Genomic DNA, 14,206 nt, shown 5'->3' with positions numbered 1-14,206 from the left:
ATATACTTATTGTCACATAACATAAAAAGACCATGAGGTTTACCAATCAGGTCAAAGTGAAGTCTATAATTCCTAGGACCTGAAATATCTCATGATTTTATTCAGCATCGATACATCTTGGCAATCTATGAGAGCAGAGCAGACTGCAAAAGCGCTGGTATAGAAGGCCTATCGTCTGTTTTTGGCAGCTATATAGCTTGATTCTGTTAGTTGGCTAAGTAGGTCCAGATTTTTGGTTCATGCCTATATAGTGTGGTATTGAGCAGCTAAATCACAGGAGCAGCTACAATATCCCAAGTTTCACCAAAACATTTGGTGATTTGAGAGATATTTGTCATCAATAAGGTAATGCTACAGTCATTTATAAACTCCTTGGCACTTTTGAAGATGGCATCTATGGAATCAAACCACAGACTTTGATTGCAATGTTATTATGGTATGTTACCCAGGGAAAGTCCAATATGATGGCAGAAACTCTGATAGCCCCCATGCTGGAAAATTAGTGGGGTGTGAGTTTATTTGTAATGCATAAGCAGCATTGATGTTTATAAACCAGATTATGGTGATGACACCTGATAAGGACATTGGGAAAATCTGGTATGTAGTGCCCTAGAGTAGGAGTTCAAAGTTGTTCTTAAAAGGACAAATGCACATAGATACAAATAAATATAACTTTGTCTTTTCATACATGCTACAAAGAATTAGTGTTATCTTTTTGTGTAAAAGAATCAAAGAACAAGAGTCAGAGACAAAAATTTGAAGTGACGGCAACATACCTGACTGGCTTTATTAGGTTTATTACATACAAGTTAGACTGTAACCATATTTGCTGGTTGCATTCTGAAAAGTAATTTTCTGCTATAACAAAATTTTATTTTAATTCTACTTTAATAAAATAAATAAAATGCTGCTTTATGTCTCATTCAGATGTTTCAATTTGCTAGAATAGATAGAATGGACTTTTCAATCCAGAAATAAATGAATCAATGATGCCATCATTAATACAAAATGATTGTATGATTTGAGAAATATTTTGAGGGAGATAAAGTGGTCAATTTATTAAGATATACTATTTGTGTTTTATATTTGCAAGCCTACAAATATAGGCTGATCTATTTAAGAGAACACATTTAAGGTTTTTAATATATACTAGAGGCCTGATGCACGAAATTCATGCAAGGGTAGGCCTTCCTTCCTGCCTGTTGGGGTCCAACCCCAACAGCCTTCAGTTGATCAGCAGCCTAGTCAGGACCTCTAGCCAGGATCTCCAGCCAAAGTTCTGGTCGGAGTTCTGGTTAGGAACTGATCAGGATCTGATGTTTATTGTCTTGTTACATCTATATTTATACCAGCCGATTTTAATCCTGTCAATTTCTATTACAAAGGTTAGGGCGTTTCTTATCTCCATTCCAGGGAGTAAAGATTATGTAGCTTAACTACCCGCCTGGCACTTAGTTAAGGGGTTGTATCCCCTCCCTAACCTCAGGGAAAAATCCCTACCTGGGGAAACAACCTTTCTCGGAGAGGTGACCTTGGTTAAAACACATGGCGCTTAAGGAGAGCAAACATATTAAGAACAATATGCTATATATGCCAGGTCCCTTGAAACATATGCTGTGCAGATGTTTCTTTCCTGCAGCGACTGTGTCAAGCAGCAAGGATGGACCGGCTTCCGGCAAATTCCCCCTTTTTTATTTTTTAAATGATAGCGCATGCAAATCAGTGGCCACCTCTCAGATTGGGCTGTTTAAGACTCGGAAGAAGACTGGCAAGCAATGACAATAAGCATAGCTATAAACATAGTGGACGGATTGCACAAGGAGCCTTGTTCCTGTAGAAGGTTGCTGGCCTCTTCAGTCAAGGGATTTCAGCTGTCCTCAAGTCGGTGGTTTGGTTGTCCTTGTTGGTCTGGCTAGCGGGCGGCATCACTGGCGATGGGCTTTCCGAAGCGTCAGCGAGTTGAAGGGCTGCATCAAAGGGTCCATCAGGGCCGTGCTTGATGGTGGTGTCGGTGTCCGAGGAGGAGTACGCTATGCCCTCTGGGTCAGCTGATACGGAAGATGGAGGGTAGTAGAGAGAAAAGAGAAAACAAAAGAACTACAAGGCTTCTCTCTGGCACCCGGGACCCGGGCTTCCCTCACAGCTCCGCCTTCATCTGGAAGGTTGTCCAGAAGGATGTCCAGTCTAATTAGCATATTATGCTTTTATTATTATAGATTTATTTTGTGTTTATTTTGATATATTTATATATTATTTCCATCTCAATTTAATTTCTCTTTTCTTTGAAATTATATTATATTTTTACTACTTAGTTTCCCCACAGATATGTGCATTTCCAGGTAAAGGCAGTAAAAATTGATATGCTTTTATAATTTATCTTGCTGCCATCTCTTCCCCTGTTTGTGCAGGAATCCAGGAACACTCATTGTTTCCTTGCCTGCTTATTTGGCTTCAAGATACTGAGCCTGTTCTTTACTAGCAATTCAGCCTTCTCTGCTTAGCTGTCTACCCTGGGAGGATGACCATAACAATTTATTACATGGATTCCCTTGCTGTGAGATTTTGATTGGATCCCAGTGATGAAAGCAATAGGAGAAGGAGAGAGGTATGGGTACTATCCTGCTCTCCCCATGGTGGGGGCTGTGTTATGGTGCAGTAGTTATATCCCTTCACAGCAACAGGTCCCACTGGTGGCTTTTTGTTCACTCTCTCAACTCTCATTCAGACTCTGATGTTAGTATTTGATTCTTCTGCCCCATCAAGTCTCAGCACACGACCAGCTCCACTGTGGCTAGACCCAAAATGCCTCAACATCCTTTGTTGGTTCACTAATCCTGTTCACTATATATAAGAAGATCCTTTATTAAATGTCTTTTTTTTTTAATTAAGGGCTTCTGGTTTATTCTGGGAAAATGACATATCAGCTGTTGGTAGGAAATAAAATATAGGATAGAGTGGTAGTTATTATGACAGCAATTGGTGCTTATTGTTGCTCAAATAGTACTTTATTATTTTGGTGTGCTGGTTAGATCAGGGTTGATTCCAATGAAGTAGCTGCAGTTTATTTTTCCTAACAGCTCAGAGCATTTCTCATATCTTCAACCAAAATAGGAAGCAAAATTATCAAAAAAACGCTTTATAGCTGCTTTGATAGCTGCTTTAGTGCTTAATGTAGTGTGATTGGGAGTTGTCACTTGGATAGTGGTACTGGGCAATGGGGTAGAGGGAGAGTTAGTGGTAATTGGAATAGCAGTTGTGGTAGATGCTGAGGGGGTTGCTGCTGATGTTGTGGTAGTGAGGTCTGTTGAAGTGGTAGGTAGTGTTAAGGAGGTGGTGGCTTCAGTTGTGGTGATGGTTGGTTCTGTGGAAATGCTGCTGGTGATGGTTGTAGTAGTTGGTTCTGTGGAAGTGGTGGTGGCTATTGTTGTGGGAGATTCTGTCGAAATGGTGGTGGTTGTGATGGTTGTGGGTTCTGTGGAAGTGAGGGTGGTTGCTGTTGTGGGAGGTTCTGTGGAAGTGAGGGTGGTTGCTGTTGTGGGAGATTCTGTGGAAGTGATGGTGGTTGCTGTTGTGGGAGGTTCTGTGGAAGTGGCGGTGGTTGCTGTTGTGGGAGGTTCTGTGGAAGTGGTGGTGGTTGTGTAAATGGCTTCTCTGAGAGCAATTTTGGTTGCTATTGTAGTGGTTTCTGTGTAAGTAGTGGTGGTGGGCTCTGTGGAAGTGGTATCTGGTGTGGTTGTGGGTTCTGTAGAAGTGGTGGAGGCTGTTGTGGTGGGTTCTGTGGAAGTGTTATCTGATGTTGGGGTGGTGGGTTCTGTGGAACTGGTGTCTGGTGTGGTTGTGGGTTCTGTGGAAGTGATGGTGGTTGCTGTTGTGGGAGGTTCTGTGGAAGTGATGGAGGCTGTTGTGGTGGGTTCTGTGGAAGTGTTATCTGATATTGGGGTGGTGGGTTCTGTGGAAGTGGTGGTAGTTTCTATTGTAGTGGGTTCCATGGAAGTGGTGGTTATTGCTAATGTAGTGGGTACCGTGGGAGCAGTGGTGGGCTCTGTAGAAGTGGTGATGGTTGCTGTTGTGGTGGGTTCTGTGGAAGTGGTGATAATTGTAGTGGTGGTAGGTTCTGTAGTGGTAGGGGTTGTGGTTGTAGATTTGGGAGTTGTTTTAATTGCAGGTTGAGGTTTATCAGGATATGGAAAAACGGGATATAAGGGTTTTGGCTTCCTAATAGGTACTGGAGGGTAAGGCCTTGGTTGAAAAGGTGAATTTGGATAAACTGGAAAAGGTCGAGGTTGTCTAATAGGGTTTGATGGAAGGGGTCCAAAGGGAGGAGGAGGAATGTTCCATGATGGCTGAAAAAAAGGAGGAGGATGGGGTGGTGGAATAAATCCTGGGCCATAGGGAGGATTAAGGCCTGGTGGAAACCATCTTGGCGGGGGCAGACGGGGTGGTGGCCGCAGGACAGGTCCATAGGGTCCCCTGGGAGCTCTCTGGCTGTCACTGGGCTGTGGTGATAAAAATCAAACAGAAACACAAAAATAAGGTTTTAAATTTGATCACTTAAAGTTCTAACATTAGTATATGTAATTTAAAATCTCATACAGTCATATATTTCATTGAAAAAATAAGTTAGAAGAAAGAGTAGAATATTCTCCTCCCTTCTGGAACTCTAGCACTCAGTAAAAAGTAGCATTGTATAAAATGCAAAAACAAAACAAAACAAAAGACAACATTACTTTCAGACCTAAAGGTTTTAGAGGGGATCAAATCACCCTGATTAACTAATGAAAATGGCTACCTTTGGAAGTTGGTTCAAATGGAAGTAAGTGCTCTAGTGTAATGACTAGCATACATTTGGTCTTGCCCAAGATGTCCACAGAGACATTTGGTCCATATCAACCCATGTACCTCATCCCATGTGCTATGATCACCTAGGCTCCGGAGGTGAGAAGGGTCATTATTGGCAATGCAGCCATAACACAATTATTGAACCAATAAAACATTGTAGTCTTTTTTATGTATTAATCCTGTAAACCAAACGTATAAATAAACATTCTGGGCTGTTTGGACCCAGGGACATTTTCTAAGCATGGATAGTTTGGACAGGACTTAATTTCAAAAATCTTTTGGCATGGACCAAATGTTCCTGTGGACACTTTGCACAGGACCAAATACCCGACAAGGCAGTAGAACTCCTTGGGGATGTTCTTTCTTACTCCCCATTCCAATAAATCAGTGAGATTCCAGGCTCTGAACCATTAGTTAGTTGTGTTTATTGAGAAACTATTATATATAACACATCTTTTAGCGGCTAAGGAAAACATATTTAAGATATGAGCCCCTGCTTATATAAGTCTGAAATCTAGTAGAAACCAAAAACCCCCAAACCACAACCCAAACAATACAATAAAAAGTCTGTAAGAAGCAGTGTGATGTGTTACTTAAGACAAAGACTCTGAAGTCTGATTGTTAGAACCAATCCTTCCTCTGTAGCAAGCTAGCTGAGGTGTTTACACTCTCTCTGCCATGGTCTCCTCATTTCTGAAATAATTCTAGAAATAGTTCTGATATTATACAGTGGTTGATAAGATTATGTATAATTTATGCATAGTGCTTAGTCATAGTAAATAAAGTAAGGAATCAATATACATTTGAGCTATTTCATACTCTCTGATTGCCAGGGTAGCAATTGCCAGTTTGCATATATGACAGCAGTTCAAATTATAATTGACAAATGTGCAAAAAATTCTATATGCAATAGCAATTTGAAGGGAAAGTATATTTTTAACAAAAGAGAGATTAAGAATTGTCTAGTAGAAAAAATAGCATTTAAAATGAGGCTTAATTAATAGAATAGAAATGGGGAGGGAGGAAATAAAATTAAATGAATTTTATAAGCCAATGAACAGTGTCAGGAAAATACAAATCCTATTCTAGAAGCAGTCAAAACACCAGTTTGAACAGAAGTTTCAGTCACTCTTGCAGCATTCAACTTCTTGCCTCTGTGTCTTTCTTCCATATTGACTTAGGCAACATCAAACTTTTAGATCAACTCTAGACAATTTACCTTCTCTGTTTCTACTTGCAGGCTGGTGAACATTGCAAGAGAATCTCGCCAATCCCTAAATATCAGAAACACTAGAGATGCACAGTGTCTCCCCTCATCTGGTACCTCAGTAGTGCTAATCCATTCTTCCCTATTTCCCCCAAAAGTCTGTCTTCTCAACATCCACACGCCTTCTCCAGCTCTCTTCCCTCCCACTCCCTAGAAAGATGATCTTGCCTTCTATTTCACAAAATTGAGGCTATCACACGGAGGACTTTGCTTTTCTGCCCACACACCTATAAAACCCACCTATATACAGTTGTCCTCCCTTCCTGTTTACATCCAACTTCTTCACCTGTATTCAGTATGGATCGATCACTTCCTTCCTATGGCCTTCTCTTAATTATCACTTTCCCCTTCAACCTCTTTTTTATTTCTGGCTTCATGGTCTCAGGCGATATAATTTCAATTTACATCTCATATACTAAAGTAGCTCATTGACCACCTAGTGTACCCCTGCACTATCATCACTAGGTTACCCCTTTCCATTCCTAGCCAGATATTGGGGAAGGCTGAACTAGATTTCCTGTTTCTACTTCCTAATATCCAATTTGCTATTTATCCTGGAATCTATTCCCAACACACAACCTCATCTCTTTTTACAAAGATCAGCAATGACTCAACAATGACACGAAGAATTTAGCATAGAATTTGGCCTATTTTGATTGTCAATGAAACTAAAAGTTACTTTTTGTAAACTTCTTAATAATGCTGGGCTAATTTTATGATTATTTTATAAATTATATATTAGGCTTTTACATGCCCTATTGCCTCGAAATGTGCCTCTGTCGCTCAGGAGTTAACAAACGAAAGCTGTGGGCCCAAGGCAGCCTGCCTAGGTTGGTAAATAAAATTTTATTGGGACACAGTCATACTTATTTGTTTATTGTGGCTGCTTTTGTTGTTCTTAGGCTGAGTTGATTGGTTGGATTAAGAGACTTTATGGCCCACAAAGCCTAAAATATTTAGTACCTGACCCTTTTGGGAAAAAGTTTGTTAATCCCTGGCTATTATTTCTAATCTACCCTGTATTCTCAGAGAGGTTTTGTACAAGACCATTATACTACTGTCAATGGGCAGCATTAAATAAATATTTATGGGTGCTGTTCAGATATTTAAGAGTTTCTTTTTCTGACAAACATCACCGAATATGGGAAGTGAGGGTGTGTGGGACGAGACTATATCTAAACCTGATTTCATGCACTAGTATCTTTGCACATCACTCAAAGTAAAATCCCAAGCTAGTGGAAGGCTTATGAGACTCTATGCTATCTAACTCTCCTCTATCCCTCTGCTCTCACCTCCTGATCCTGTCTTTCCTTCTGACTCTGTTTGAGGCCTACTTGTTCCTCATGAGAGATATGCCTGCTAATTTTGGCATTTCCTGTTTTCTCTCATTGGCTAGTTTGCTTTTTCACCTCCTTCAAGTCTCTAATTAAATGTCATTTTCTACCTCACTGCCCTATCTAAAATTGCAACATTGTTCTATTCCCCTCTTACCCCTCCTAAGAGTCACCGTTCTCTCCTCCCTTTCCTGCATTACACATAAGCTCCGTGATGTTAGTAAGGTTTTTGTCTACTTTGCTCACTGCCATTTACCCAACATCTCGAATAGTACATGGTAGACAGCAGGTGTTTAATAAATATTTCTTGGTGAATGAATTACATGAGCTAGTGATAAGCAGAAATTACCCTAACTTGAATTGTTTGCTAATTCCCTCCTTGCACAAGGTAAGGAGTGTAAGGCTCTTTCCTTGAAGGTATTTGAGGGGAGCAAATACTTAAGTCCTCATTTTTTCTAATTTTGGTTTTATGACTTCTGCTGACCAGGGCCTTGCAATCAAAATGTGAGTCACTGACCAAGATCATCAACATCATCACCATCTGAGAGCTGGTTAAAAATCTAGACTCCTGGGCCCCATTCAGGTCTAGTATCTATTTCTACACAATCCTCTGGTGATTTGTGTGCCTTTTAGAATTTGTGGAATTTTAGAAATGCCAGCTGGCCTATGTTATTTGAAAACTGCTTATAGATTGTTCAATTCTGACTAGGGGTTTGATTCATTTATGCTGATTATCACTTGTTTTTTCTTATACTCTTTCACTTTTTTCTGCTTTTTGTTCTTAAAGATTAGAAATTGCCACCCTCACTGCTCTTTTCCAAACAGCTTAGTGGACAGAATGTGCTGCCTTTAGTTATCTTGTGTGCCTAGTAGATAGCTCTTGTCAAATATTGACCCTTTGTCTTGAAGCTTACACTTGGCTGATTATCCATCCCCACACCATACTTCTGATATCTTATAAAATGGCATGATGAGTGGGTGAGAGTCAGACACCTATTTGATAGTCATACAGTCAACTACACAGAAGCCAATTCAATAACTTGTTTCATTATTGAGGGTTCACCTCATTTGCTGCTCTGTGCTACATGTATGTGCAGCCCAAGTACCTGTCTGGCCTTCCAGGGTTTTTGCAAAGTTTAATTCTCATGTGAGAAAAATCCATGTATTAAATTCATGTTTTTTAGGACATCCTCTGCTTCTTATATAAATCAGATTCTATAATTTTATAAAGTAGAAAATAATTTGTCTTAATTTGCATTAGTCTTGCAGTTCAGACTTCTGGAATAGAAATGTGCCATTAGTTTGTAAGAATTTAAGACTCTTCAAGAATGATGTTTTGTATATGTCTCCTTAGAAGTTGCCTATTATCAGTATGAAACAGAGTTGTAGGAAAGGGAACAAAGATAGCATTTTCTCTCTTATTGTCTCTGAAGATTGCTCCAGTCAACAATGTTAGATAACATTTTATCTAACTTTGTCAACTTTGCTTGCCTATGGAACTTTCTTTATCTTCTAATCTATTAACATTCTTAGGAAGTCTGAAGCATGATTTATTAATGTGGTCAGAGGAGTCATATTTGCCACAATGTATGGGGAAATGCTTCAAAAAAAGTGGTTTATTCTAACATGATAAATTTGATGATTAATTATAATCATTGACCTAAGAATTTTTCATTTGATTTCAGGTCAATTTATCTTAACATTTTTCTTTATATACCTCATGTAATTATAACACAATAGGATCAGAAGTTAATTTCAAAAATGTATTTGCATGATCTCAAACGTCAGCATGCATAAGAATCTTCTAGAAGATAGGTTCTCAGGCCCGAAGCCAGATTTTTTTTTTTCCAGTTCTTGGATAGGGTCTGAAAATATACATTCTGAATAATTAGATCACATGTTTTTTTAATACAGATTCCCATGAAATGAAATATTTTTCCATTTTAACATCATATTGTAAATTAGAATATAGTGAAAATGAATCACTTGTCCAAGATGCTGATTAAATTTACACAGATGTCATTAAATTTACTAGAACAATAATTCTACTTCATTTGCTTATACTCTTGAAAGTTCTTATTAACGTATATTTGTTCACTGTGTAATGTAGACAATTACTAAATAGTTTCTTTTAGGAATTTACTATGAAATGAAGACTTAATCTATGAAGCTCCTGATTTTGAATTCAACACTGGTACTTTTTGTGTCATCCAGTACTGGGCTCAGCACACAGTAGACTGTCAGAAATTATTAAAAGTATGACCTCACTTATATGTGGAATCTAATGAACAAAATAAACCCAGAGACAGAGAAGCAGGAAACAGACTGTGGAATCTCAGAGGGAAGGTGGGGGTGGGTGGGTGAGAAGAGATCAACCAAAGAACTTGTATGCATACATGCATAACCCATGGACACAGACAATAGTGTGGTGAAGGTCTAAGGCAGGGAGTGCAGGTGGGCTAGAGGGGTCAATGGGAAAAAAGGTAACATCTGTAATACTTTCAACAATAAAAATTAAAAAAAGTGAAACATACTTTGAACACTCTCTCTCCTCTCTGTCATCCCAATACCAGCACATACTATGGTAATTGTTATTTCTCTGAGGTTCATATTATTCCATTGATGTTTCTGGCTATGGAACTTATTCCTTCCTTCTTTGCATTATATATTTTGGAGTCTACCAAGTGCCTTTCAAAAATTTGAATGAATGTATTTCTAGAGAAGATGACCTGTTTTATTTTCTTTCCTGTTTTTATTTTTTCTTAAGTGAAAAAGTAGAGTGGAGTAAACAATAACGTAGGAATTTACTCCTCAATCAATGAACAGAAACATGTTAACTGTAACCAATGTGTTTTTGGAGATCATAAAGGCTTTTTAAATTTTAAAATTTAGAAAATTTTAAAATTTAGAAAATTTTAGAATTTAGAAAATTTTAAATTTAGAAAATTTACAAATATTTTCTTAAAATATATATTTTCTTTTTCTCAGAGAGGAAGGGAGAGGGAGAGAGATAGAAATATCAATGACGAGAGAGAATCATTGATTGGTTGCCTCCTGCATGCCCTCCACTGGGGATTGAGCCTGCAACCCAGGCATGTGTCCTTGACCAATCGAACCTGCAACACTTTGGTCCATTGGTTGATGCTCTACTGCTGAGCCAAACTGGCCAGGGCTATAAATATTTTTAACAAAAATGATTATAAAATGATCTGTGAATTAATGTATCTTGTTGTCCTTCCATCCAGAAAATTTATCTTGAACTTTCTATTTTCCCATAGCCTTGCAACATTTAGTAAATTTCAGTTATATTTTTCTGATTGATTGTTGTGCTTTTGAAAAAAAAGGAAGAGATGTTCCTAGATAAAGAGATAGCTTTCCCAGATTCTACCTGTCTTCTATCCCTTCATACTCAAAATTACTGGCCAGAAATTCATATGAAAAAAAGAAAGAAAAAAGAAAGTAGGGCCCGGTTGGTGTGGCTCAGTGTTTGAGCATCCCAGTCAGGGCACATGCCCAGGTTGCAGGCTCGATCACCAGTAGGATGTGTGAAGGGGGCAGCTGATCAATGGTTCTCTTTCATTGATGTTTCTATCTCTCTCCCTCTCCCTTCCTCTTTCTGAAATCAATAAAAACATATTTTTTAAAAAAGAAAGTAGGAAAAAATCTATACTGATTGACATCTTGACACGATATTGTTATATAATGAAGGAGGACATCATCGGTATCAAAATTTCGTTTGAAGTTATAATTAAGAAGTATATTGAAGAGTATTTAGGACTGGGGGGAACTTACCGTGAAACATGCAGTAAGAGCCAACAGGCTGAAGATGAAAGTTAATTCTTTCATTTTTTAATATTTTTCCTGAAAAGACGAGATTACAAGTGGTTAATGAAATTGATAACATAATTTTTCTTAATTTAAAATAAAAATTGAGAAAGGATTCTAGTGCATGTTCTATGATATGATCAAGAGAGAGAGAGAGAGAGAGAGAGAGAGAGAGAGAGAGAGAGAACCACAGCCCTTTATATGTTTGTTTTGGGGAAAGGAAGAAGCATACATGCACAGCAATTTTGTTATATATTTGATATTTTATAACAAAATGGTAGGATTGTATGAAAGGTAACCCCAGATACTTTTTAAAATACCATTTGAAAAGCAAAGCTTTGTAGGCAATTCTTGTGGCCTCCAGTAGTGACTAATTTGGAGAGATATAACTTATTTGGTTGTACTTTTGATAATATTTGTTAAAATTAGTCAAAATTTATAGACTCTATAAATTCATGATCTGGATAGAGCCAATGTGAATGGACTTTTATAAAGCCTAATTTCTTAATACAATTTATTTTTAAAAACAAAAAATGTAATTCCTGGTAGATTTATCTGAAGCGGAAATAATTGCAACATGTATCTTTCCTTTAACATCAATCTACTAAGGTACTATTACTCTGATCTTTTTTCCCATATGATTCCCCAAAGCAAATTATTATCTATTATTGACTAAATTAAGAAAAAGAGTTTTTGTCCTTAATTTGATTTATTTTTCAGCAGTATATAACTTGTGCTCTGGGCAGCTAAATTCAAGCACCATCATGCTGACAGATTGCCTTGGGGTCAATGTGGTGTCTATCATCTGTACCAGTTTTGAAAATGACATAGAAAGAGAGGTCCACAGATCCACAGTGGTATGGTCATGAGGCCACCCACTTGAAAGTGCTTTTTAAATAGGCTCTCTCTGTAGACAGTTTAAAAACACATAAAATACCCTCCTCAAAAACAGCAGAAATGCATATTATTTTTATGTCTTTTAGACTCTTCTACTCATGATTGGCTTTAGAGACTATTAACATATATCAGCAGAAAAGAGTCAATAAATTATGAAACTGGATGTAAATTGTACAACCATTCAGTATGATTGTTCTTCATGATTTACTCTTTCACAAATGTTAAAGATTAGGTGAGAATGTTTAAGTTTTATTCACTTAGGTGAGAATGTTTAAGTTTATTCACAAAATTCTATTGTAAAATAGTGTGTTGTCAATTACAGTCACTGTGTTACACTGTAGATCCCAAGACTTATTATAACTGGGGAGATTTGTACCTTTTACCAACTTCTCTCTATATCCCCAACCACAGCCTCTGGCAACCACTTTTCTACCCTCTGTTTCTATGAGTTTGACTTTTTTTTTTTTAGATTCTTTTTTCATGCAATATTTGTCTTTCCACCCCCCGGCTTAATTTTACTTAGCAAAATGCTCTTCAGGTTTCTCTATGTTTTTTTTCTTTTTAAAGGCTGAATAATATTCCAATATAGTTTATCACATGTGAGAATAAAAACTTGAGAACCCAAGCAAAAATTCAAACTTCAAAGTAAAAATACATCTACATTTCTAATACGTACCTGGACTGGAGTTTCTTCTCTGGAACAACCAAACTTGCTTAATTTTACTTTTGCCAGGCAGTCGGTTTACATAGCCATAGTCTGCAAATTCAAGGAGAAAAAGGACTTCTACAGAAAATCTGGCTTTTAAATACCTTTGTCTGGATTTTTATTGGAGTTAAGAGGAAGGTTGAGGGAAGATAATCTGGGTTGATTTTCTTTACTGAAACAAAGAAATGATAGTTACAGTTGCCAGTTTGGCAACTTCATCCACAGAACTGTGATCCAATCACTGTCTACCAGGCCTTGGGAAAGCATACGGAATGGTCTAAGACAGTAGTTTCCCAACTTGACTGCACATTAAAATAACCTGGGCGGCTTTCACAATCCATGGGGAAGGAAGACAGGCAAAAGTATTTCAAAACTGTCTTGTAGTGTTCACAAAACAAAGTCTTGATTGAGAACCACTGCTGTAAATTAGTGTGATTCTAGTTTCCCCATGTCTAGGCATATGTATCGGAGCTGATATGTGTACTGTAAGAGTTAGTTTATTTGGCAAGGTGGATTTTGAAAAATGGGAAAAGGAGGAAGTTAAAATAAATGCCATGTCTCAATTTTGGAAGTAAGAAAAAAGATCTTGTGGTGGGAAGGGCAGAGTTAGTAAACAGTCTTTATAGTTTTTTAATCTTAATTTGATATTTCCTTCCTAGGTGAAATTTTATTTAACATTAGATGTAATTTTATTTAAAGGTACTGTAAACAAGCTTTTGAGCTAATTAAAATATCAAACATAGAAATTGCTTAAGAAATGTTCCTGTAGCTAATGAATAGCTACTTAAAGTGTAAGAAAATACTCTAAGATATATTGGGTTCTGTAAGTATGTGGTGTTATCTCCATTATCATAACAATATGAATGGGTACAATATATTCTAGACTAGCAAAGATGCGAGGTGTGGAAAATTACATAAACTATTTTTAATTTGTGGCAAATGGATATAGAATATCAGATAATTTTATATTTACAATGAAACCGGCTACTGAGAGATTTACTCATATGTGATCAATGTATTCAGTTGAGAAAAATTATCCTATGCTAGGATAATTTGTTGAGTCTTTACCATGTCCTAACTATGTGATAATCATTTCATGTGGATTAGATCATTATCATTTAATCATCACAATCAATCCTTGCAATTTATGTTATTATTATCAGATTACTGATTAAAAATGAATCATAGGGAAGTCAATTAACTTTATGTTTGTACAAATATTTAAGATAGGGTTGACCTTAAATTTGACAGATTTAAGAGCTTGAGTTTTTTTCCACTCTGTTATTTTATTCCCCAAATTTAATTGATTTTCAATAGCTTAACTAATTAGCATACTTT

General features: G+C 37.2%; 1 protein-coding gene across 1 annotated transcript; it reads right to left on the bottom strand.

Annotated features, from left to right (window-relative positions):
• Positions 1 to 2,983: 2,983 nt before the first annotated feature.
• LOC102242824 (integumentary mucin C.1-like) lies at positions 2,984 to 12,954 on the bottom strand. Its single transcript, XM_014529498.1, has 3 exons — positions 12,839 to 12,954; positions 11,233 to 11,301; positions 2,984 to 4,496 (listed from the first exon to the last, which is right to left on the bottom strand). Exons 2-3 carry the CDS (start codon positions 11,284 to 11,286, stop codon positions 3,099 to 3,101), a joined length of 1,452 nt encoding a protein of 483 aa, XP_014384984.1. The 5' UTR covers positions 11,287 to 11,301; positions 12,839 to 12,954; the 3' UTR covers positions 2,984 to 3,098.
• Positions 12,955 to 14,206: the final 1,252 nt, after the last annotated feature.

The sequence above is a fragment of the Myotis brandtii genome, unplaced genomic scaffold, assembly GCF_000412655.1.
Source record: "Myotis brandtii unplaced genomic scaffold, ASM41265v1 scaffold681, whole genome shotgun sequence".
In the NCBI taxonomy this organism is placed as follows: domain Eukaryota; kingdom Metazoa; phylum Chordata; class Mammalia; order Chiroptera; family Vespertilionidae; genus Myotis; species Myotis brandtii.
Note: the sequence above shows the minus strand (reverse complement) of the source record. Positions and strands in the feature narration are given on the sequence as shown.